The following is a 24,759-nucleotide window of genomic DNA, read 5'->3' as shown; positions in this document are numbered from 1 at the left end:
ATGTTACCCATATTTAGTAACATGATTTATGATGTCTATGTTTTATAAAAATAATAAATGATATGCTCATGTTTTTGACTTTTAAAATTGAAGTATAAGCTTTCTAAAAATATTATTTTCAGTGTTATACGAAATATTAGTTAAGCATGCATAAGTATTAATGTTTACGTTAAATATAGCATAACGATTAAAAGTGACAGTTGAATTTTAATCGACCTTGAGTGACTATCAATGCCTGAATAAGTTTGACCATGATTAATGTAAGGAAGTTTGAGTTTTAAACAATATATATTTAGAAGATCATAGGCATGAGTGGAATAATAAAAAATTAAATAGAGATGCAAATCAAAGATGAATGTTTACTAAATATTGAGATATATAAGTAAGACTGAAAGATAAGTTTAGATAAAAAAAATATCATCTTTGTCAAGTCAAATTAAACTCAATTGAAGTTGCTAACAATATTATAATTATTTTAGTAAAATAAAAAATAAAAAATTAAATAGTGAAGTAAATAAAAAAGGAGTGTTATACTAAATATTAAGATACATAAGTGAGATTGAATGATGCACATTCAGATAAAAAAATATCATCTTTGTCAAACCAAATTAAACTCAATTGAAATTACTATAATATTAAAATTATATTAGTAAAAAATAAAAATAAAAATAAAATAAAAATAAAAATAAAAATAAAAATAAAATATTTAAATGAGGCCTAATGGGATTAAACCCTATACCTCAAGGTAACATCTTAAGCACTTTTATCTTATTTTGACCTTATATTCTTTACCAACTTAATAACCCATGATCCTTTTCTCTTTTTTTTAATCATTTTCTCATGAAAGCTAGGAAACCCTAGCTCTAAGAAATATCAAGGTAAGAAAAACCTAATTTTTCTTTTGCTATACCTAAGGTTTCAATTTTATATATTATAAGCTAATTTTTTTTAGCTACTTTTATATAATTTAGACTTTAGATTTATCTTTAATTTTTGGATATATTTTGAATGATTCTCTTACTATTCTAAAGCCTCCAACCTTAATTTTGAATTTCTTTTTTTTTTCTGGGAAAGGGTTCTATTTAAGCTGAATTAGCCCTCTTAGGAATATGATTAGATTTTATCCTTTTGACATATTTTAAAAGGTTCCCATAAGGTTATGTGAGATTTATAATTGAGTGAATACTAACTTTGTATACCATGATATGAGGTATATAAATTCATGTAATCCCAACCCAGTTTCAACATAATAGAGTAGGCATTGATAGTTGAGTTATGAGAATAATTTAGCTTCCAAATGATTCTATTTTAAGCTAAAATTTGGTGTATATTTAGTTCTACATATTTCATAGTCTTCTATAAAATTTCATGCTAATTCAAGATCTTTTGGTTAGCTAGAATAATGAAGCAAAATATTTTCATAAAATTATGCTATGGTTTGATTTATACTAATTAGTTCATTTATTTATAGAGTAAATTTTAAAAAAAATGATGGTGAAATTTAGATGAATTTTTAGGTTGAGTATAATCTATTTTATAAAGGATTTTATTAATTTTTTCTATGAATTATTTAAAAGGGTTTCATATGACAACTCGTAAGTTAGTGAATACTCCAATTAATACCAATGATAAACTTATGTTAAATAATAGAGTTAAAAAAAGATAAAAAAAAAATAATATAGAAGTTTAATTAGATAGTTAATCTATCTCATACATTCAAAGTCCGACATTATATTTATAATTAGTTTGTCATTCAAATTCATGCATAGCCCTAACGAGCATCACTTTGGAGCAACTAAAAGAGTTCTTAGATATGCAGAAGGAACTCTTAATTATAGCATCTGTTATGAGCATGCAAAAAGATTTTAAGTTGTATTCTTATACTAATAGTGATTAGCTAGATGATAGAAAAAATATTTTAGGATTTGTATTCAATCTTGGCTCAAGAGTGATTTCATTGATAACAAAAAAGTAAGAATGTATTACTCTCTTCTGAGGTAGAATATGTTGCGACTACAAGTATGATAAGTCAAACAATATTACTTTGAAGAATTCTAGTACGATGAAAAATCCAATCTTTTACGAATGCACCAGATACATCAAAGTTCGACATCATTTCATTCGTGAACTGATTAATAAAAGAAAATTTCAAATTGACTATTGCAATAGTAAAGACTAGCTTGTCGACACCTTTACAAAAGCTTTGGCAAAAAAAAATTTTATTTTTATTTTCAAGATAAATTTAAGTTATAATTATTTTTTAAAATTAAGGGGATATGATAACATTAATTCAAATAGCTAGGATTAAGCATAACAAAAAATAAGAATTTAAATTAAGATAAATAGATGATGATGAAGAAATTTATTAAACTATGATTGATTTCCTCATGATTTAAAAAAACTTATACACTATTTTTAACTAATACAAATAAATATTTTTGAATAAATTCAGAGTACCACAGAAACATATCTTTTCTCTCTTATACTTGGGAGTTCTGCAGAAAGCCAACCTTCTGCCCTGCACAAGTCTTCTTGTCTTGTGGGGTGTACAGGCTATTCGACTGCCTTTAATTGTCGTAATGCCTGTGTTTCCGAGCTTACAAGTATTAAGTTGCACTCGTGTGGACGCCGACCGACGATGATTGATCGCAACTTCTTGTTACCAGATGCACGTAGCAAGAAAGGACGTTTACCATATCCTACAGCATCATCTCGGTACTAGGTTTGAATCTTTCTTCTCGGGCATCTCCTCCTTTCCCACCACCATGGCATCCAATGAGCAGTTCGAAGATAAGAAAGGCACCACTCCTCCTCCTCCATGGCTGGGCTGGACTGGTTTCGAGCAATCGAGAATATCCACATTCCCAGGAGACGACACGTGAAGCGCCACCGAAGGATTCGAGGGCTGCACAGGTGTCGTTCGACGTACAGTCACCCACCCCCCAGCCCCATCGACCATCCTTGATCGCTTTGCCTCTCCAATCCAATCCATCATCTCCTCGTGTCTTCTAGTGCCAAACATTATCATATCCTTGCAGTCCCACGTCTCGATGCTTTGATTCCTTTTGGCCCCCCATGGCCGATGTGGACGAGACGATAAGGATGATGGCGAGCTTGCAGAATGATTCTTTTGTTGTGGAGTCCCACAACAATTGAGCCCTTAGGAATCGCCATCACTGGAAGTGGCTTCTTGCAGATAGAGGGGGTCACTGCTTCCAACAGAAAAGAAGGAACGACTCGTTATAACAGAGATTTATCGTATGCTTTCTCATTGATTTGAAGTCATTGGACATCATCATTGGAGGCTCATCGTCACCGTGTTTCAAGTTTAGTCCTCTTCATCTGATGGTGACGGAGACGGCAGAGAGGGCGGTGCTTCCTACTTGGTTCACCAATGGTGGCGAAACGGCGTGGCTTCTGCTGTCATCTAGCGACGACTCGTACTAATTATCCCACGTAACATCAAAGGTGTGTGACCGGGACTCGATGCGGAGAGGCACGTGGCCGCTCGCTTCTTATCCGGTTGCACGTGTGGGACCCACGTTCACTCGTACGAATAAGATGGGCTATCGTTTACGCTCTTATCCACTCATAACATAAATAATAATGCAGTTTATATTTAATATATTTCTTATTTACGTATTTTTTAAATAATATTTAATTTGTCTAAAATAGAGAATAGACTCGTAACGATGATACCAAACAGCGAGCGAGGTGTTTCATGGGAGCACATGGAGTGAACTCGGGGACGACACGACACGTCACATGAGCAGTGGCGTCGCCGACTGTGCTCGCTTTATGCCTTGTCGCCTGTCACGTGTCACTCCCCCTACTTCCTCTCGCCCTATTTATACCTCCTCTTCTGGGGCGATGAGCCATAGAACAACGCAAAGTGGTCGTGGTGAGTGGTAGTGTTGTCTGCAGTGAGAGAGAGAGAGAGACAGAGAGAGAGAGAGAGGGGGGGGAAGGGTCGAATGGAAGGAGAAAAGAAGCCATCGTCATCTTCGATTGCCGATGAACTGTTAGACATCAGGAAGAGTGCGGGGACGCCCGCCGATTCCTCCTTTTCCTCTTCTTCTTCTTCAGCCTTGTCGCCCGGCTACTTCAGCAGTGTCTTCCCCACTGATTCCACGGTATGCACGGTTGGCTCTTCTCAATGGGTGATCGATGATGGGTTTCACGACTTGTAGTGGAATTCGTCTGTGGATTATTTGTTTGAAGGACTAGGATTATAGTAGGGTTTCGGATTTTAAGGCAAATTGATTACTGCCTAATTGTTTTGGCATCTCCTCTTAATTTACTACGTAATGATTAGAACCGGTCCTAAATGAATGTGTTCTGTTCTACGACGTTGTAGGAGATGTCTAAGGATTCAGCAGAGAGTGACTTGTTCTGGACCTCCAGCGAGCGAAGGACAGATGATCTGATCGGGAACGCTCAGGCCGCTGCAGCAGGTCCTTGATCATGAACCAACTCATGGTTGATTTCGACTAGGTTTTCTATTCATTGTTTCTGCTAAATTAGGCCGTCCCCCATTTTTACTTTCTTGCAGTTTAATCAAGTTCTTATAATCCATTAGATACATGTAGTCCTCAATAAAGTAAACCATGAACATCATAAGCACCCACCGAGTGTCCATTGTTTCTTTTGCTATGCAACAACAAGAAGAAGAAGCTGAAGCTGCAATGTCACAACTATTTGGGTCTGGGTATATGGAGATCTTCTCCCACTATTGAGTTTTAAGTGTTCTATTTTGATGTAAAATCTCGAAGCAATGCTGTTAGGTTTTCTTGTTCTTGTTTTTGTCTTTTGTTTAAACAATTAGAAGTTGACCAGAAGGGCTAAATCTCCCTGCGCAGATGGGAAATCTCAGGGAAGTCCCAGCAGAAGGCAAACTACGTGGACCAAGGATGGTAAACCAGTCGATCCCAATCAATCAGAAGAATCGACCTACTTGTGCTCATCTGTGCACTATGGTGGTCGAGATTTCTATGTCAGCTCTCCTTCCAACCAAGTCTCTGGAGCTCCAAAAAGTGTAAGGGAATCAAAAAATTACATAACTAAAAGGAAACCAACATGTCCCACTGTTGTAACCAACCTTACTTTCTAATGCTACCAGGATAAAAAAGCTGATGAAGGGGATGATTCAGGTGACGCTAACATTGCTAACAGAGGTGAATGGTGGCAAGGTATGGCATAGGTCTATGTGCTTTATCTAAATACCTTGAGTTCAAGAGTAGCAATTCAATAAATTTATTTGTTTGTTTCCCTAATTTATTAATTAATCAGGTTCCCTGTACTACTGAAGACACTGATTAGATCAGTATGTTCTTCTTTTAATAGAGGAGGAAGGTAGTTTGAAGCCTTGGGCTCTATTTTCACATATTTCCATTGCGTAAATTTTACTGATATTTGTTTTATTGTTTCAAGCTATTCCTTAATTAGTATTCTTTCACTTCATGAGACTAGTGATCTTATTAAGTTCCTACACATGATAGATGCTCAAGTAAGTTTGTCCTGATGTTTCATGATGTTACAACTTTTGAACCTAGAAGTGCTTGCCTCTTATCTGTGTCCGGGTTTAGCATATTCTTTGATAGGTCATGAAGTTATGTATGGCTTTGGTAGATTCTTTAACAATAGAACATTACCATCATAATGGAACTTTCTTGTTCAAAATATTCATTTATTGCTGTTTTGGGTCATTTCTTTTCTTACACCTATGCAAACATCCGTTTGGACTGTGTTATCTACTATAGGCTTTATTGGATGTCCAATTATTTTTGTATACTGAAATATAAAAAGCATGTCATTTCCTCAAATCGACACCATTTTGAAGCATTGTGCCGCTTTTTGGCCGTAACAAATTGTTAGTATATGGCAGATGAACATTTATTTAAGAAAGATTGTCAAAATTATGAAAATCATGGTTGGCCTGTATTTATTACTTCTCAAGTAATTGGATGGCCTTTGATGACCTATTCTTATTGCATCATCCTAAAGAGTCAATAGGATTGCAAATTTTTGGATGAAGCTTCAGCAGATGACTGGCGCTAAGAATGTTTAGGTTGCTGCTGCTTTTCAGTCAAGTAACCTTTGAAGATTTAACATACTTTGGAGTATGTCGCCTTCTGTTACCCCTCCCAAATCGTGTTTTACTGTACAGTATTTTAAAAACCATTTGGTGCGATGGAATGTTCCTTCATGTCTATTTTTTTATGACCATATTTCACAAGGTCAATTCAGTTCCTAAATTTGCTCAAACAATCTTTTGTTTGGCCTCTCTAACCATAATAGCTAGTGAGCTGCTTGCATATACAAGCTTAACCCACCACTCAGCATGACTTGTATCTTTCGTGAGCTCCTCAAATTGCAAATTGATTAGATCTTTACTCGAATACTCTTCTTCTCTCAACTGACCCCTTTTAGAGTGGTAGGTTCTCTGACTGATATGGCATAATTGCTTAAACATCTACCTTTGGTTTTATTAGAACAATGATAGATAGATTATCTGAATGTGCTTGATTTAAGTGAATATATAGTCATATATGGTGCTCAGTCATGGGAGAAGATTCATGTAGTCGCCCCTCAACTGTGAGGGTTGTTGTTGTTGAATTTGAAAGGTTGGTTTGTCATGCATCCAATTGTGACTCTTTCATCGATGATCTTTCCTTCTTAAACTGACTCGCGTACTTATGTGCATCGACCCTAACAGTGTTTTGAAATGCTATATTGCAACCGTCAACATTGCTTTGCACCACTCTGCTTGACCCAAATGGCCTGCTTTGCGCCACTCGCTCTGTGCACTTTTCACTCACTTCTCTTACACTTAAACACTTGGGTGACTAGTTGAAGTTGACCTGGATCTTTTTTCCAGGTCTGCATATTTTGCGTATTTTGCAGAGCAGGCAGGACTTGTCTTTATTTTTTGTCAGCTGGCTCGAGCTCGGTTTCCTATAGCTCTTGATAGAGAAGCTCGTTTTGTCAATTTTGTAGATTATTTCCAGCTTCCTCTTCTCATTACATAAAACTCGGAATTTTTTTTCTCTTCAGTGTGTGTATTAGTTTTGGATGGAGTGGAGAGGAGAAATAGCAAAGCTCTGTTGGCCCATAAGCTTCGGTCTAATTTGGAGCACTAAATTTTACATGTGGAGCACCAGCATTATGCATTTCTTTTTTTGTCCATAGCATTGACCATAGTTTGACTAAAATTAATAATGAGAGGGTTATTAGTGTCTTTTAGCTCAATGTTAATGATTTCTTATTCTTTTATCTTCCATAGCATTGACCATAGTTTGACTAAAATTAGTAATGAGAAGGTTATTATTGTCTTTTAGCTCAATGTTAATAATTTCTTCTTTTTTTTTAATCTCAGATGTTATTATTGAAGTGATGAACAGGGGAGGCAACATGAGATTAAAAGGTAATATGCCTTTAGAGATTGATTAATTGATTGAAAGTAAGCGACATGAGATTGATTACCTTTATTTAGCATAATTCAAAAAGCTAATAATGCCATTTGAAGAAGTCACCTTTTCTTGATATAGTATCTCCTAAGAATTGGGTTTTGATTTACGCAGAAGAACAAAAATAACTCATATTCCCATTATTTACTAATCCGAGGACCACACCATATTCTAATGGTAATCTGTGACAGCAGCACATGCTGTTCTGGTCTCACTGGTTTAATCTTTTGTGTATTTGTATCTTCACGGTATCAGAATTCTTTAGTGTGATACTCTTCTTTCAAAAGCTTTACTTCTTCAGCTAATCTAATGTTCACTGTTTGGATTCCTAGTTGGTGTTTAGAGAGCTACTGCTGTCTCGGTGTGCTAGCTACTTACAGGAGTCAGCATAACCACCATATGAAGTGTCACTTCCCAGTTCTTTCTCGGGGTCTTCGATTCGCACGTCGTAAGATACTACTGTCTATGTACGAAGTAATTGTCTTTGTACGTAATTTCAGGTTTGGGCAGCAGAGAAGCTGTTTCGAGTCGTCGCCTCCAGTTTTTACCGCAGTGTGGCTGTCAGGTTGCTCACAAATGTATATTTTAATGCACATGATAAGCTTTTATTAGTGGTTTGTTTGGATGAGGAGCTTCCAAAAATGAGTGGGCAGTGGAAACAATCTCCACCGACTCCCCCATATAAGAATTATCTTTGAGTTATACTTAAATCAATATGATTATGGGCCACAATGATCCCTTTTTTTTATTAAAACAAAAATGTAACACGTTAACTCCAAAATATCTACTAAACTCCATGGGATTTGCTTATCCCATCTAATCAGTTTCTCACTTTTTCTAAAATATCATATTGTAATCAATAAATTCTGAAAGCATTCCTCCTCGACACGTTTAGAGCATAAAAAATATTATTTTTATTTCTAATAATACACCCTAGAGATGAAAGAGAGGATATAGGGTGAAATGGGTCATCACGTTCAAGCGAGGGGGGCTTAAATGTTAAGCAAGACAAAGTGGCGGGTTGGTCGGGTGGGTGCACGACAACTAATGAGTCCAATGTAAACTAGGGTTTCCTCTTCACCTCGTCGTCCGTCCTCCAGTTTACTAATCCCACAAAAGGAAACCCTATATTCCACGCCCTCTACGTCTCCACTTTCCTCTTCCAACCATGTTCTGATAAAGCCATCTCTTCCATAAGAGAAGAGAAAGGGCAGGCCAAAACCTAAACCCACCCTTCTCCTCCTTGATCGCTCAGTCTCCCTCCTCCTTTTAACTACCCGCTTCCGAGGAAGCGCTCGTCGAGTTGCTTGTTTGGTTGTTGGCCATTATTGTTGTGGTTGTGTTTGATGGCGAACGCGTGCGAGGACGGAGCGCTTTGGCCGCCTTCGGAGTTCCTCCGCGGCGACTGCATCCGCCAGGGAGGAGCCAACGCGGGCTTCGCAGGGTCTCGCTTTCCCTGTGAGTCCCGCGTAGGTTGTGATCCCGTTACAGAGAGCGACTACATGGCCAGGCTCTCCCATCAGATGGCTCGCTGCTTTCCCCAGGACGACGATGACGTAAAGAAGCCGTAACTTCTCATTAGCGACGAAGCCATGAGGGGCCTCGAGTCCGCTGACATGGGTGGTAGGGCATGGGGCGCTTGCTGCAGTCCGCGCTCTGCCTGCGGTCCGCGTCGACCAAGAGGAGCCCCGATAGCCCCTCGTTGGTCTCGTCGTCTCCGCTGGAGCAGCGGCACAAGGACGAGCCCTGCGACCTGCTCCGCGATCTCGGTCGCTGCCAGAGCCTTTACGACCACGGGATGCTTGGCCAGCCGAAGAGCACCACCGGAGGATACTACGCCTCAGGCCCGGTTCTCACCCGTCATCGACTACAAGCAGCTTATGTGAGCGTCTGATTCTTCGTACCGCGTTATCCACCTCCGATCTTTGACCTCTGGTGTTCTTTGCTAGTTCTATCACCTGAAGCGGCAGCAAATGATGAAACAGCAGCTCTGCGCGGCCTGGGAAAGGCAGAGCAAACCCGGGTGGCCACTGGACCTATCTTCCTCCGCGTGGCCGCCTTCGCTGCCGGCCTCTGGGATGCATGCCGTCTTCCTCAACAACTCCAGGGCCCGGAAAGAGTCCGCCGGCACCGGCGTCTTCCTGCCCCGGACTGCCGACAACATGCTCGAGCGACGGAAAAGGGCCGGTAAGCGTGCCACATAGTGCGGAATCTAGCAGATTCTCTTGTCGTCCAGACTAGTTTGTCTTGTTTCTCTTTGTTCTCGGTGGCTTCCCATGTCTTCCTCCATGGTATAGCCTGTTCGACCGTTCTGGTTCCTGATCGAGTGGTGCAAGCATTGAACCTGAGGCTGGATGAGTTCGCAGCGCAGCAACGCTTCCCCGGTGGCTTCGTTCTGAGTCGTGGTAAGTAGACGCGTTTGTTTCAGCTCCGCGGGTGCTGTCTTCCTAAGCCAAGGAAATGTGTTCGACAGAGGCTCTCATCGGTCGAAGTGGGGTGGTGCAGGCACAGTCACATCAGAGAAAGAAACATCACCTCACCCCGCCCAGCGGACTCCCGCAGCAGCCAGCACATGAGATGGGGCTCCCCCAGCAGTGGACATACTGACATCACCTTCCTCGTATGTCGATGATGTGAAGGAGCTGTTGGAAAATACTTGTCTTAATGTAATCAGCATTAACTCCCTCGTTCTCTTTAGCGTGTCGTTTGTAGCCCATCACGCGAGAGGGCACGTCGCGATGTGAGCTTTGCCTCAGCTCTGGTGATGCTGGGCGTGTGATGGGTTGCCATGAATGCGCTGTGTACGCACGGAGGAGGCGGGCGCATCGGACGGCATTGGTTCGGTGCGTGCCAGCGCAAATGTCGAGGCTACAAGGGCCTTTGCCCACCCACGTTGTCCGAGCCACTCGGTGCGGGAGTGTTGGACCAACAGCCACGGTCTTTTAGCATTACGATCGTGATTATGATATCACGTCGACTCCATTGCTGCCTTCACAAGTGTATTCGGACTGCAATGCTTTGATGATCGTATAAGTAGATACTTATTGGGTCAGATTGTATACGGATGAACTCATCAAAAAAATTAAAATAATATTCTGAAGTGAAGAAAGATTAAGATCGATTATTATTATTAATTTTAATTTTAATATTTTGAATATTGAGCTTATCCGAATTAACGAGTGTAGTGTATTGGCCTGGGGAGATATCAAATTGCATCATTAGGATATAACGTGTCATGACATCTCACTCATGATATGCTAACAACATGTATGCATTAAGCAAAATTTCACTATTGGAAACCATAAAGCCTCACTCCAAAGCATGCTTTTTAGTACACTCGACAACCAGACATGCAGTATGGGCCGGCCTGGCGCCGAAGAAGCCACGCGCACCGATGCAGGCCATTCATGGCGTACGCATAGAGACTCCTCGTCGCATTGCATTGATGCAATTGCATTTGGCATTCCTACTGGCTTCCTGTGCAGTCGTTACCATTCGTATTCATCTTGATGCCGGTGCAGGAAAAGAATCATGTTGCTGGTTCACCCATGTCTACTTGTCCCACGGCCATAAGCCGCAGGGCCATGAGGTTTGGCCTCATCCACCACCGCCTGCGTGATAGCATATGATCGAGCAGTCCCTTTTCTGGACCTTTTGATGGCAATGCATGTTATGCTGCATCATGGACTCAGCAGCTGCCATCATTCCTGTCACAAGGAGAGGGCATTGCATGTCTGCTGCGCCCAAAAGGCTTTACACACCATGTGTTGCAGAATCTGCTCCATCTCACCCTTTCTTCTCGTAGTAAATCCAGTGGGAGGAGGTTGTATTCGCCTGGGACAAAGCTCAGCATTTGGTCCCTCCCTGCTTTGCTGGGGCGAGCCACGGCGGTCTCCTCTCTCTCCTGCACCAATCTAAAGCAAAAGAAGAGAGGCTCTTCGGTGTCTATCATGACACCATGCAGGCTTACACGATGGTCCCTCGCATTCATGTCCTTTTGGGAGGAAAGATTGCTCTGTTCCAGGCTGTGAGGTGGGAAGGGGATATGTTATTTCCGCTACCGGACGTGATGCCGATCGACTCGAAGGCCCTGCAACAAAGAGATTTCACAGCTCATCGCTGTTGCTTGCCTCCCGATTCTTCTCGATCATCACATAAATTAAGTAAATTGCCCACATCCGAGAGTCCATGAGGGAGAAAGGAAGGGCCACAGCAAAAGCATGGAGGTAATAAAGCCACAGCATCCATGCAGTGCAGCTTCGTATTGAATGATGCATACATCGCACCACTGGCTGTTTCCTGTGACTTGCCTTTATGAACCTCACGAGGAGTTTGCACGTACATGTATCGGACACTAACCACTGTGCCTTCTTGGTCTTCATTACCTACTGCAGCACTCTGTAACAACGACGCTGCGGCACGGGATGGCTGGGAGACTTGGGAGGCAGCAGGAGGAATGAACGAGGTACGAATCAAACATATATATTAAGAGCATCAGCGGATGCGAGGAAGGCTTTGTCGCAAACATCGCTGGTAGATACAGTACTACAGAAGCGCATTGCAGAGAGACAAGTTTGGTGGGCTTGGACGTCAACAAGAATGACACCGAATCCATCCTGAGATCCACTTCCCAAGTTTACTGTTCCCTTGCTGCTGTTTCTTTTGCCGCCGCCTCCTTTATGCTGGGGTTCGTAGTGTAGCGGAAGCAAGAGCTTAGCTTTTCTGAGAGAGTGGCGCAAGAATGGGAGTTCGATGCTCCACATTGTCCCTGTGCTGGTGGCCGACCCACTTCAAGTCCTCTGTGCTCGAGCCGGATGATCTCGGTACCGTGTAGGAGTAGGACTGCTTTCCACTTTGGTTTATGTGATGGTCCTTGATTTGGTGTTGATGGAGTGCAGAGAACGGGGGAGGCGACGGCGACGGCATGTTCACGGAGTACAGCTTGGAGGAGCTGCGGGCCGCCACGGACGGCTTCTCGCCCGAACACATCGTCTCGGAGCACGGGCAGAAGGCCCCCAATGTCGTCTACAGGGGCCGCCTCTTCCCCGGCGACCGCGCCGTCGCCATCAAGCGCTTCAACAAGTTCGCTTGGCCCGACGCCCGCCAATTCCTCGTCGGTCACATCCGCCCCTCGCTTGCTCTTCGTCCTCTTCTCCCTCTCCCCCCCACCCCCTTCTCTTTTGGCGATCTCTGATCTGGGGATGGTTGTGGTGGCGCAGGAGGAGGCGAGGGCGGTGGGGCAGCTCCGAAGCGAGCGGCTGGCCAATCTCATCGGTTGCTGCTGCGAGGGCGACGAGCGGCTGCTGGTGGCGGAGTTCATGCCCCATGAGACCCTGGCCAAGCACCTCTTCCACTGTATGTGAACAAGCAAAACCCTCACTTTGGCTAATTTATGGAATCATTTGGGGAAGAAAAACATATGATATTACTACTTCTCACTTCAACCATCATTTATCCAACCAAATACATTTTTCTTGATCACAGTAAACCCTATCTTTTCCCCTTCTCTTTCCAAGACCAATGTCTGTCTCTCCCAGTCATCTATTCCATCACGGATGATGCAATGGACGGAACCAATTTGGTAGATTCTAGGGTTCTGATCATGAATGGATGAGTAGTAGATATTGTTCTTGAATCCCATTTCTAGCTGAAGTGCCTATGATGTTTTCTGGATCGACCATCTTGAATGGTGGTAATTGTTATGCTTCATTTTCATGTTTCTCTTGATCTATATCTTTTAGAATTGATGATTATGAGAGAGGAACTTCTTGCCAATTGTATATAGCTATGAATTACCATATGATGGCCAAGTTCCATAACTCAATATGGCAGGGGATACACAGCCTTTGAGTTGGACGATGAGGATAAGGGTGGCATTGTACCTTGCACAGGCATTAGAATACTGCAGCAGCAGAGGGCGTGCACTGTATCATGATCTCAACGCGTATAGAGTTCTCTTCGATCAGGTGATATTATTTCTTTCTGCCAGCTTCGTTAGGTGCTCACATTGCAATCACTCGCTAAACATTGACATATGACAGGATGGTAATCCCAGGCTGTCCTGTTTCGGACTCATGAAGAATAGTAGAGATGGGAAGAGCTACAGCACAAACTTGGCCTTCACACCTCCAGAGTACCTCAGGACAGGTATACGATTCTAAAAGAGAGCTTTGGATTTGGATGTTCCTGATTTGGCTTCCTGATAACTTGGACTTGCTTGAATCCGGTTGTGTATGCTGTGGCTGCAGAATACCCTTTTTTTCTCAGATTTGTAATAGCATAATTCCATAGAGATCTTGTGTGTTTGTAGAAGATGATTTCCAAATGCATCACCGCAAAACATTGGCAAATAAATTTTGTTGGCATGTCCATCCTATGAATTACATATGCAAGTCGATTAAATCCTTGGTATATTGTCGATAGTTGACAGATTTTTTTAAGATTAGATGCAGAATGCTCTACTTATTTTGTTGGTCTACCTCAGATCTTTCGATAAAATACTAGATTCTACCTGAATCTTATTTCACCTATCTTTCCCTTTTAAAATTTATCTCTTGAACATTATATACCACTTAATTAACAATGTAAGGAAGGCTTTCATTTTCTTCTTTGATTGTGACAAGTACTACAATTTTCTTCTTTGATTGCTTTGGCAGGGAGAGTGATACCAGAGAGTGTAGTGTACAGCTTCGGAACACTTCTGCTCGACCTTCTTAGCGGAAAGCATATTCCTCCAAGTCATGTAGGTTCTTTCCTTCCCATGCTTCTCATAATTCAAACGACATACAATATCCATATACTCCTTATATGCTTTCATAAAGAAAACATCTTTTTTTTTTTTATATAATCGAGATTCTAGCTTTTGTCTTTTTGGTCGATTTAACTCCATAGAATCTGTTGCTAAATCTTGATGGTTTTCTTAATAGCAATCGAGGTATCATTGCATTTCCTTGTTTTTTATCTTGCTTTCTTCTATACGGGGATTCAACTATGCAATTGCACTACTGCTTTTCCTTCTTTCAATAATTTTAGATTTGAAATTATGTTCCCAGGCACTTGACCTGATCCGAAGTAAGAACTTCCGGACACTGATGGACTCTTGTTTGGAGGGGCATTTCTCAAATGCTGATGGGACTGAGTTGGTTCGATTAGCTTCTCGTTGTTTGCAATATGAACCTCGCGAGAGGCCAAATGTAAAATCACTAGTTACTTCTTTGGGATCGCTTGAAAAGGATGCAGAGGTAAGGCATTCGATACACATTCTTTCTTGGAACTGAGGTCTCATTGCTGAAAAGCTGATTGTGAAAAAGGCAATTTCTTTAATTGATTAGAGAGGTTTCTAAAGTTTACTTCCAACATTCCTGATCCAAATATAAGAAACTCAATGTCGCAGGTGCCTTCATACACACTGATGGGCATTCTGAATGGTCCTGTGACTTCGAAGCAAATGATTAAACTATCACCACTTGGCGAAGCTTGTGCAAGATTGGACTTGGTAGGTATATATGAAATACTAGAGAAGGTTGGATACAAGGACGAGGAGGGCTTAGCGAATGACGTAAGCAAACAATTATCGTTTGCCTTTCTTCTTTTCAAAGATCTTTTTTTCTGTTAACATAGAACCTGTTGTTGGTCTTTCAGTTAAAGCTGTCCATTGTTCTGCATGCATGTCATGAATCTTAATGATAAATTATCCATGTTTTTTTCATTGTATCGTTAAAGTTGGGTTAAAAATTATGTTCTTGCATGTCAGATATCTGCTTGTTGTTTAAAGTCGTACAAAGAAATCATTATAATTGCTCAACTGAGCACTTTTTTTTTTTTTTCTCGCGAAACCAAGTATAAGTCATATGAAAGTTCTACTAACTGGTTGTGATTTCCCTATCATAATCATGATGATAGTTTCTTTACAAAGTTGTGTGGTTTTTTTTATCTGTTTAATGTGAAATGGCACTACCTTTTTCCAGTTTGCCATTTAACTGATCATTTGCCAGTTGTTTCTCTGATAAATTCTTTTCTGATACATGTGACTACTTCTCCTTCTGCAGCTGTCTTTCCAAGCCTGGACCAGCCAAATCCAGGAGACTTTGAACTTTAAGAAGCATGGGGACAATGCTTTTCTAGCTAAAGATTTTGAAACCGCAATCGATTGTTACACACAGGTAGCAGTCAACGAGTTTAACTATTACACTATTTTGCGGAAGGATTCTTCTATGGTTTATATTTCCTCCTTCAGTTAGATATTACAAATTTCAACGTTGTTTCGGGATTTTGTAGTTCATTGACGGCGGAACAATGACTTCCCCGACCGTGTTGGCACGTCGATGCGTATCGTACCTCATGAACAATATGCTGCAAGAAGCTCTGGGAGATGCTATGCAAGCACAGGAAGCATCACCAGAGTGGCCTACCGCTTACTATCTTCAAGCTGCTGTCCTTCTCAGCCTTGGAATGGACAGCGATGCCGAAGAAACGATCAAACATGGTGCCAAGCTTGAAGCCAAGCGGAAAACCAGAACCTGATATATAAATTATCATGTGATTTATTGTCATATCTTTTTTCTCAATTTTTTTTTACAATTAGGTATGTTTGTCTACTTTTTCTCGCTTGTCGGGATGTGAAAGCTGATTTTCTTTGTATTATGTTCGGAAAATCGAGTTGTATTTAAGAAATAGAGTTGCTGCCATTGATGTGTTTGTTCAAGAGAAAAGAGCTAAATATCGATAATTAGCAGGTAATTAACTATTATAATATGCCACAAGAGTAAACAATATAGATTTATTATAGTACACTTAATTAAAAAAATATATAATATTCAGTTGATGTTCATATGGTCCAATTGATTGTGCTTCCACATATAAGTAATTATCATGAATGAATATTTTCCTATCAGCTACAAGAGATTGAGTTGTAGTTAGTTAAAATTATTAAGTAATTATCATCACCCCTATATTATCATAGAGACAAAGAAAGAAAACGACCACAGCAACATGTATGTGGAAGAACAAAAGTCAACGCTAGCAATATGTACGTGGAAGAACAACGCTAGCAATGTCTGTGGAAGAACAAAAGTCAACGCTAGTCCATATTTTATTCACACAATATCATAGTCCATTCTCGAAACAAAACGCATGACAACCTGCGATCGCACGACACGATAGTCAAAGTCGCGATTGGAGGGACACACACTCACGACCCCTTATTCACGCTAACACACAGCAAACATTCAACCGGAGATCTCGATGGACTTGACATTGGGCTTCTTGACCCCCTCCTTGGGCACGGTGACGGTGAGCACGCCGTCCTCCATGGCCGCCTTCACCTGCTCCACCTTGGCGTTCTCGGGGAGCCGGAACCTCCGGAGGAACCTGCCGCTGCTCCGCTCGACGCGGTGCCAGGTGTCGGTCTTCTCCTCGTGCTCGCGGCTCCGCTCGCCGCTGATCTGGAGGACGCGGCCGTCCTCCACCTCCACCTTGACCTCCTCTTTCCTCAGCCCCGGAAGGTCGGCCTTGAACACGTGCGCCTCCGGAGTCTCCTTCCAGTCGATGCGAGTGTCAGCGGCGAAAGCCGAGGCTGCGCCGGCGTAGGAGGAGGTGGGGAAGGGGATCCGGGGGAACGAGAGGTTGGAATCGAAGGGGAAGCCTTCGAAGGGGTCCCAGAGGTCGAGGGAAAAGGGATCGAAGATGTTGCTCTGCCGAGGGCCGAATCCGAAGGGGGTGAGCGACATCTTTGGTCCGATCGATCGCAAGAAGAAGGCCGGTGAATGGGGACAGGGACTACCGATGGCGGAATTCTGAAGCTTCTGGGTGGGATTGAAAGGGGCGGCGGACGCAGGGTTAAACGTGAGCATGAGAATGGCTTCTGGAGAATTCCTCGGCCTTCTGGTGAGTTGGCCCAGTCGTCGGAGCGACACTGGACGAGGAACCCTCGACAGGAATCCAGATTGTTCCTCTTGCGCACCGCTTGATGGGCTGGGCCGTCATATTGACCCAAATCAGGCCCACATCAAATGGACGTCACAATTGGTGAGATTTAAACTCTCTTTAAGTCGAACAAATTAAATGACATTTTTGGTGCTTCATTTGTTCCTCGGATGTCCTCTTCCTTTTATTATCATTTCCTTTATATTTACTGTACTAATATTAGCATCCATTTATCTTTCTACTGTGTTCCATTCCATCTTCGTTCGAGTCTCTCTTCCATCTTTCTATCAGTTCCCTTATACTTCTCTTCTGAGACTTTTGCTGACTCTTAACATTTTGTCTGTTCTCAGAGCCAGGAGAGAATATCTTCGTATTAATCAAATGCTGACATATTAATATCTACTTGCTTGAGGAAGGAGCTCAATATCTTCCAAACTGGTACGATGAATAATTTAGGTGGGACCATCTCAATATAGCTATGTTAGCTTGAACTACAATATGCATTCTACTTGAAACGAGACATACATAAATAGGGAAGCTATGACACCTTAGAAAAATATTCTTACTTATCTCATTTATATTTAAAGTTTAACTAAATAATAAAAAGGATATTGTCAATTCAACATTATCTGACATGGCGTTCAAACTGAAAAAAGAAAACAAAAGCTATCCCTCAAACAAAGGATATGGGCATGGGTCCAAAACAGATAGTTATGGGTTTTATTTGTTCTTGTCATCTATGTAGATGATTAAAAATTATAATCCAAAAATATTTCACATAATATATTATCTTTTCACTATTAAGTATAAGAGCTCACTTTTAACATAGTCAAGAGGTCACTTTTTTATCATTAGTGATCATATACATCTACCTCAAATTACTAACTTGATCGTCGAAAGAATTAATTTTTTTTTTCTAACCTCGATCTTTATGTAGGTGACACATAAGACAATCCCTCGGGAGCTTCGCGTTTCTACTTTGGAGGTATCTTGAATAATCTTCTCAAGAGCTCAACATTTTCATCTCGAATGTATTTCAAATAATCCTACACACATAGGTTTGAACCATGTCGAGCTGACCCGACCGTCAATGATAGATTTTCCAACTCGACCCCTCCAAAGCTCAAGCCAAGAGTAGAGTAGAATAAAGAAGAGTTTCATGGAATCCAAGCGAGTTCCTTGGCGTCGACTAGGTGGTGGGCTTTATACCTGCACATGGGGGTCGATCGTACTTGATTCATTAATGGTCGTCGATCCCTTAAGCAGCCAACCCATATCTTCTATGTGGACGTCGGTCGACTCGTATGGAACGACGCCGAGCAACGCCATCCTGAGCTTTCTAGGGTGGTTTCATATCCGACGATACCATCCCGAGTTTTTCGGGGCAGCTTCATACCCGACAACGTCGATAATTTTTCGAGACGACTTCGTACCCGATAACGTACCTTGCATTGTCCCCGCACGGGAGGATGGCTGAGTTCGAGGCGTTGTGTCGACGTGGTCTATCACATCGACTTTTAAATTCCACGTCGGTGCTGTCGTGGCTGTGGACTACTGCCAAAGGGCGTATTACCAAAATGTGCTCTATCATGTATGATTAGCAATTTTCGTCTCAACAAGGACTCCACACACATGAATTGCTGTCGCAATTGGGGTATAGATCATGATACTATTGCACCTCGGCAAAAATCGAGCTTTTATCTATCGTGTTCATCCCCTCAACATATGAATAAACCACTATGCTAGTTTAGTATATGGTGACAAAAGAAATTAATTCTCTCATTGTAGGTTCACTCTGTCATCACAATCAACTAAATAGAAATAATATACTTTATATCATAGTAGGAGACATCCTCTAGCAGATGATATTCTTTAATAGCATACTATTACTCATTCTTTGTATAGCAAATTATAGTAAGAAAGGGGACTAAGACTCTCATCTACTGGACCGGACATGAAAGAAAAAAAAATATTTGGAGCTATTTCTAATCCTTTCTTCTTTGTTCTTTGTTCTTTGTTCTTACTTAATAGAGTTCGAAAAGTTCTATCCTATGTAATCAAACGATTTCTGACTATAAAATTTTGATGTTTGGGTGTTCTAGGCTATGCAATATGTATTCTAATCCAAATGAGCTATCGGTAAATCACCTTGGTAAAATCCGAGTTCAATCTCCATACGTAGATAAATCACTATACTAATTTGGTATATGATAATTAAATAATAATAATATTTTAGTAATAGTGATAAGATCATTTAGTCCCATATTAGTTGAGGAGTATGAGAATCAATGACTCATAAGTCTGTTACGTCTCTTTTAAAGCTTACATGCTTCAAAAGGATAAAATCGTATAAATTGATGTTAGGAGAGCCATTTAGTCCATTAATTGAAGAGTATGGGAATGTCCTCCGATGACATTGTGTTCAACTAAGACTCTCGAGAAACACTTAGAACACTTTCTCTACCCTAGTACAATAGGGAACGTCACATAAGATATAGATGATATTTTTTAGCAGCAAACTATAATTCTTCATCATGACAATAAAAGAAATAAAAATGATTCTTTAGTCGTAGATTTACTTCACTAAAGTGAAATAATATGCTTTATATTATAGAAGATACAGATAATATCATTTAATAGCAAACTATTATTCTTCTCGCTTTATGAAGATTTGTGTCTATATAAGTGAGAGAAGACGGAAAGAAAAAGACTTGTTTCAATCACATGTGATTTGACTTATTGGGATAAGCTACTCGATGTTGTCGTCGACGGAGACGTCTCATAGTGCAGATTCCATAACTCTTGCCGGAGGAGAACAATAAGTGGATGGGTTCCTCCTCACTGTTGCCTACTGAGAAGTGTAGGAAGTTCGATCACAAACGAACCAGCTTTTAATTATTATTATTATTATTATTATTATTATTATTATTATTATTATTATTATTATGTTTGAACAAGCATTATTTATCTATAAGGTTGATTGAATATAGCATGCCATGAAAATTTTAAATAAATAAATAAAACCTTCTTTAGTAGTGCAAAATAAAAATATTTCTTAATCTGTATAGATTTATTTTGAATTAATATTAAGAATATACTAATATCAGATCTTTCTGTTTCATTTCAAATGAGATGTGTGATACGAAGAATTAATTCTTATATTAAAATAAATTATAAAAGTTTTTATTTATTCAAGAAATATATATTTTTATCGAACTATATTAGAAGTACATGTAGATCTATCCATCCATAAAATATAGAATACTTGTTATGATATCGTTTAGGTGTTGGATAATTCAATTCGAATAATTTTCTATCTGACTTGAGCCGATCGATCGATCGAAAATTATCCTAATTTTTATTCAGGACTCACATCGGAGAAGAGAAAAAAAAGACAAATAAGATGAGAATGTGCTCTTTATTATTCATGTTGGGATGGATGCTAAAAGTTGACATCTATTTTGATACACGTCTAATGTATGTAAAGGATATTATGTGACGATTGGAATGTTTGTGAGTTCCGTATCATACTAATTTTAATGTTGTTAACGAACAAATGTACGATGAGTCAGCACGGCTTGGTTCACGGGTCGATGTCGGGAGTCTTCTGTTTGCTGAGCTGGATGCCGAGGTCGATCGAGCCTCGCGACGGGATGCTAATCAGCGTTCCTTGGTGTGCTAATCTGGGCGCTGTGTATGCCGAGCTGCGTCTCTCCTTCTCCGAGGTGGTTGACAGCTCGTCTTCATAAGGTGGCTGAGTTTTTCTACGAAAATGATCCTCGTCGGGATCACCCAACGAGGCCCCTTCGACGAGCAAGTCAGTCGAGTGATCGATTTATTTTTTTCCTCCTCTTCTGGCCAGATGCTGGCCATGGGTCTTTATATTACTGTACGTGGGTCAATCGTATGCAGGTTGGCATGGTGGACATGCCGAGCAGTGCCTTAGTATGGATTCTGACTTGGGGTGTCTTGGGGACAACGCTGTCTCGGGGCTCCCGAGGCCGAGCAATGCCTTAGTACATATTCTTACTTAGCGTGTCTTGGGGGCGGCGCTGTCTCGGGGCTTCCCAGGCCGAATAATATCTTAGTACGGATTCTGAGCTGATATGTCTTGGGGGGTAAAATATATCATATCAAATATAATTTTTTTTTAGACAAAAAAAGGAAGAAAGAATATTATTGACGATGTCATAAATAGCTTTAATATATATTCTCCTCGTTTTGTTTATAAAGGAATGGGGGGAAAAGGGAGAGCGGCCACAGACTCCACCAACAGCCTATCACAGCCCCCCGACGTGTCTTCTCTTCTTTACTTCGCATTTAGATCTCACCACCATTGGCAACGGAATATATCGGAGGAGAAGGAGACGAAGGAGCCAATCGGCTTGTAGATCCACTACTTCCTCTTTCTCTTCTCTTCTTTCTTTCTTTCCTCGGTCCGTATACGCATCCCAACAGAGGGCTTCCGAGTTCAGCCAACGAGAAGAAAGGTCACGTCTTTGCGTCTCCTTCTTCTTCTTTGTGTGTCTTGTGGGTACTCGTGATCTTTCGAGCTGCTTCAATTTTTCTCTTGTTTTGCTCCTTTGGATTCTCTGTGTTGGCCTCCTCTTGCTCAGTTTCTTACTCGATTGACCTGCAGAACAACGTTCCAAGGGCCTTGGAAAACCTCACCTCGAATTCTCTTGAACCCTCTGTCCATCTATTTGCGGTTTGTTTTCTTCAATTTCAAGTTGTCAAGACCTTTTCTTTTTCCTCTTATTCAAATAGTTTGGGCTTCTTGGTGTGTGGTCTCGACTCCGTTTCTCTTGAATTTGCCTCCGGTTGCTTCTTTCTGCAGTGGAATCTAAGCTCGAGTTTCAATCTTGAGCTCGGGGGAAAGGAGGGCAACATCTGCGACATGACGACAAGGTCGTGGATGGAAGTCCTTCCTCCGGCGACGGTGCCGTGTTACCCCAGCTCAAGTTGGTTCATTGGCGAGAAAATGAGTGGGGGCGGCATCGGAGCCGGAAACTGGACCCCGGAAGAGAATAAGCGATTCGAGTATGCCCTGGCGAAGTTCGACAAGGACACCCCTGACCGCTGGGAACAGGTGGCGGCGTCTATCCCCGGTAAGACCGCGTGGGACGTGGAGAGCCACTACCGGGATTTGTTGGACGATGTGAGCGATATAGAAGCCGGGCGGATCCCATGTCCTGGCTACGACTCTTCGTCTTTTACACTGGACTGGGAGACCAATTACGGCTTCGAAGCGTCCACGCAACCTTACTGCATTGGTGGGAAGAGGTCAGCAGCGCGAGCATCGGATCAAGAGAGGAAGAAAGGAGTTCCCTGGACCGAAGATGAGCACAAGTAAGTCGCTCATAATCTATTCGATCTAATGCTCCTTTTGCCAACTTTGTCTTATGATGCCTGATTTATCCTGCTATATAGTTTTGATACTGGTGGTGCTCCTACCGTACCTTAGCCTGTTCTTTGAGATTGTAGAAGGTGTCAGGTAACGATTGTGTTGCTTTTGCAGGCGCTTTCTGTTTGGTCTCAAGAAATATGGAAAAGGGGATTGGAGAAATATATCTCGGAATTTTGTGATCACTAGAACCCCTACCCAAGTCGCTAGTCATGCACAAAAGTACTTCCTCAGACTTAATTCAGGTGGCAAAGATAAGAGGAGGTCCAGCATACATGACATTACTACTGCCAATTTGCCTGATAACAGACCTCCTTCTCCATCTCAGTCATCTGATCCTGCCACTCAGACAAGCTTGGCTTCTACACCGATACCGTCAGCCCCATTCTCATCGATCCTTGATTCGAGTCATCCCAATGAAGCAACTACAATTTTAACTTCTTCGGTGCAGGGGAGTACAATTCGTGCAACCAAATTATGGAGCGACACCTTATGGTCTGCAACTAGAAGATCATGCACCTCGGAGTGGCACACTCGATGCTATCGTGGTTCAGGACCATGATTTGCTATTTGAGATGCGATCGATCGAGTCATCGTCGCTGCCATGGATGATTAGTTATAGTCCAACTATCCGCTAAACAAATCATCTATGGATGTTTGTTGAGAAGAAAGGATGTGATAAACAATCCTACAGAGAATCACAAGATTCAGAGAAAAATCTGAAATGCATCCAGGCTCGGAGAAGGTGAATGAGGGTTGGTGATCCTACTGTCCGAAGAGAGTTCAAGGATACAAAATTGGAGCTCATTCCTTGTTTTCTTCTTCTTCTTCTTTTCTTTCTATAGTATGTATCATGGTTATTATACACTACAGAAATAATACTTGTACCTGCATCAAGGCAGTATCCTCACTCTTACTGTTTGTGATGTGCTTTAATTTTATAAGCTCTGCGCAGCAAGAAGCAAACGTGAATCCTTTCTTCCTATTCCCTGCTTAAATTTCAAATTTGACCATCAAAAAATCGAATCGAAGATCTGCACTACACCTTCAAGTTGATTGGCCATCGCATGTTCTGAACTGTCACACTGAAGCTCTTACCAGGGAATGACTGAATGCATGTTTTCTTTGTAGCTGGAGGTTTCCTGGTCACTGTGTGCTTCCTTTTATCAAATCAGACATGAGCTTGTATGAGAACTGATTCTGTTGGTTCAGTCTGTGTATCATGCAAAGCCAATGCCAAAGATTCAACCATACATCTCTCAATAGAGTGTGGCTGAGTCACACTGCACTTCTTTTAACATTGCAACTTTGCTGATGGCCATGAATGGTGATACTGATTCTGTAGCCATTTTCTTTAACTTATTGAAAGTCCCCTATTGCTTTGTTTGTCTCATCTTTACCACTTGACTAAGGTTGGGGCTAAGTCTGGACTCCACTAGCTTGGCATCTCATGCTTCCCATCCATATCCTCTTCTTTTCTTGAGGTTCTATTCCTTTTCCTTTTGAACGTTTCCTGGCGTATATAGTCTTAACTGTGGATCCCTGAGTACTGCAGGTTGGTAAGTGGGTGCTGATTAGCAGATGCAGCCAAAGTTGTCTTTGTCATCACATGCTAATTTTTCTGGGAAGCTTGAGATAATCTGAGGAACTCTCCTCAATTTGAAGTTGATATTTCCAGCATCAACCTAAACACCCAATGCATGCACATCAGAAAGTTCTCAGCATTTCTGAATACTTATGCTTCTGCTAGAATTCAAGTTCTATTTTCATGATACCAGTTTGCACTCTCAATTTCTTCTTCCCAAATGAGAAGTCACTGAGAGTTACTGGTCAGCTGGTGCTTGAGAAGCTACATGACTGTTCCACACAAAAAAGTATCCGAGGTACCTACCCCAAGCAACAGGGATTCAGGATGCATATTTTTGAAGTTATCGATGAGTATCTCTGCCACAGGCTTGACATTGT

At 41.3% G+C, this 24,759-nt stretch overlaps 3 protein-coding genes and 1 pseudogene across 10 annotated transcripts; 3 read left to right on the top strand and 1 right to left on the bottom strand.

The window, feature by feature from the left end:
* Window positions 1-3,739: 3,739 nt before the first annotated feature.
* Window positions 3,740-10,583, top strand: LOC103994380 (uncharacterized). Of its 7 annotated transcripts, none has more exons than XM_065119576.1 (10): window positions 3,748-4,133; window positions 4,358-4,454; window positions 4,860-5,035; window positions 5,120-5,189; window positions 5,290-5,352; window positions 7,376-7,423; window positions 7,799-9,348; window positions 9,416-9,653; window positions 9,764-9,871; window positions 9,940-10,150. In XM_065119576.1, the coding sequence occupies exons 7-10, from the start codon at window positions 9,097-9,099 to the stop codon at window positions 10,071-10,073; spliced, it is 732 nt and encodes a 243-aa protein (XP_064975648.1). In that variant the 5' UTR covers window positions 3,748-4,133; window positions 4,358-4,454; window positions 4,860-5,035; window positions 5,120-5,189; window positions 5,290-5,352; window positions 7,376-7,423; window positions 7,799-9,096; the 3' UTR covers window positions 10,074-10,150. The 7 variants fall into 7 exon arrangements, with proteins under 7 accessions (XP_064975649.1, XP_064975648.1, XP_064975647.1 ...); XM_065119575.1 differs by lacking the exon at window positions 5,290-5,352 and adding an exon at window positions 10,165-10,583 and having other exon boundaries at window positions 3,752-4,133; window positions 9,940-10,086; XM_065119580.1 differs by lacking the exon at window positions 5,290-5,352 and adding an exon at window positions 10,165-10,583 and having other exon boundaries at window positions 3,753-4,133; window positions 9,972-10,086.
* Window positions 10,584-11,673: 1,090 nt separating this feature from the next.
* LOC135584887 (serine/threonine-protein kinase BSK5-like) lies at window positions 11,674-16,194 on the top strand. Of its 2 annotated transcripts, XM_065119573.1 has the most exons (11): window positions 11,674-11,692; window positions 11,861-12,289; window positions 12,365-12,579; window positions 12,686-12,821; window positions 13,299-13,432; window positions 13,508-13,613; window positions 14,123-14,208; window positions 14,519-14,707; window positions 14,860-15,024; window positions 15,515-15,628; window positions 15,744-16,194. In XM_065119573.1, the coding sequence occupies exons 2-11, from the start codon at window positions 12,208-12,210 to the stop codon at window positions 15,987-15,989; spliced, it is 1,473 nt and encodes a 490-aa protein (XP_064975645.1). In that variant the 5' UTR covers window positions 11,674-11,692; window positions 11,861-12,207; the 3' UTR covers window positions 15,990-16,194. The 2 variants fall into 2 exon arrangements, with proteins under 2 accessions (XP_064975645.1, XP_064975644.1); XM_065119572.1 differs by lacking the exon at window positions 11,674-11,692 and having other exon boundaries at window positions 11,765-12,289.
* Window positions 16,195-16,521: 327 nt separating this feature from the next.
* Window positions 16,522-17,382, bottom strand: LOC103994033 (17.3 kDa class I heat shock protein). The gene has a single exon (XM_009414296.3). The coding sequence runs from the start codon at window positions 17,315-17,317 to the stop codon at window positions 16,694-16,696; it is 624 nt and encodes a 207-aa protein (XP_009412571.2). The 5' UTR covers window positions 17,318-17,382; the 3' UTR covers window positions 16,522-16,693.
* Window positions 17,383-21,642: 4,260 nt separating this feature from the next.
* On the top strand, window positions 21,643-23,704 carry LOC108953673 (transcription factor DIVARICATA-like; annotated as a pseudogene).
* The last annotated feature ends 1,055 nt before the right edge of the window (window positions 23,705-24,759 follow it).

The sequence above is a fragment of the Musa acuminata genome, chromosome BXJ2-8, assembly GCF_036884655.1.
Source record: "Musa acuminata AAA Group cultivar baxijiao chromosome BXJ2-8, Cavendish_Baxijiao_AAA, whole genome shotgun sequence".
Classification (NCBI taxonomy): domain Eukaryota; kingdom Viridiplantae; phylum Streptophyta; class Magnoliopsida; order Zingiberales; family Musaceae; genus Musa; species Musa acuminata.
The sequence above is the reverse complement of the archived record's forward strand: the minus strand, read 5'-3'. Positions and strand labels throughout refer to the sequence as shown.

What these genes read in the sequence shown, in the direction of transcription:
- LOC103994380 (XM_065119575.1), top strand. Translation starts at nt 9,097, where the DNA reads ATGGGGCGCTTGCTGCAGTCCGCGCTCTGCCTGCGGTCCGCGTCGACC. An exon ending in ATCGACTACAAGCAGCTTAT is followed by an intron (nt 9,349 to 9,415) that starts GTGAGCGTCTGA and finishes GTTCTTTGCTAG; the next exon opens with TTCTATCACCTGAAGCGGCA. An exon ending in CGAGCGACGGAAAAGGGCCG is followed by an intron (nt 9,654 to 9,763) that starts GTAAGCGTGCCA and finishes TCCATGGTATAG; the next exon opens with CCTGTTCGACCGTTCTGGTT.
- LOC135584887 (XM_065119573.1), top strand. Translation starts at nt 12,208, where the DNA reads ATGGGAGTTCGATGCTCCACATTGTCCCTGTGCTGGTGGCCGACCCAC. An exon ending in GGCCAAGCACCTCTTCCACT is followed by an intron (nt 12,822 to 13,298) that starts GTATGTGAACAA and finishes TCAATATGGCAG; the next exon opens with GGGATACACAGCCTTTGAGT. An exon ending in AGGAGGGCTTAGCGAATGAC is followed by an intron (nt 15,025 to 15,514) that starts GTAAGCAAACAA and finishes CTCCTTCTGCAG; the next exon opens with CTGTCTTTCCAAGCCTGGAC.
- LOC103994033 (XM_009414296.3), bottom strand. Translation starts at nt 17,317, where the DNA reads ATGCTCACGTTTAACCCTGCGTCCGCCGCCCCTTTCAATCCCACCCAG.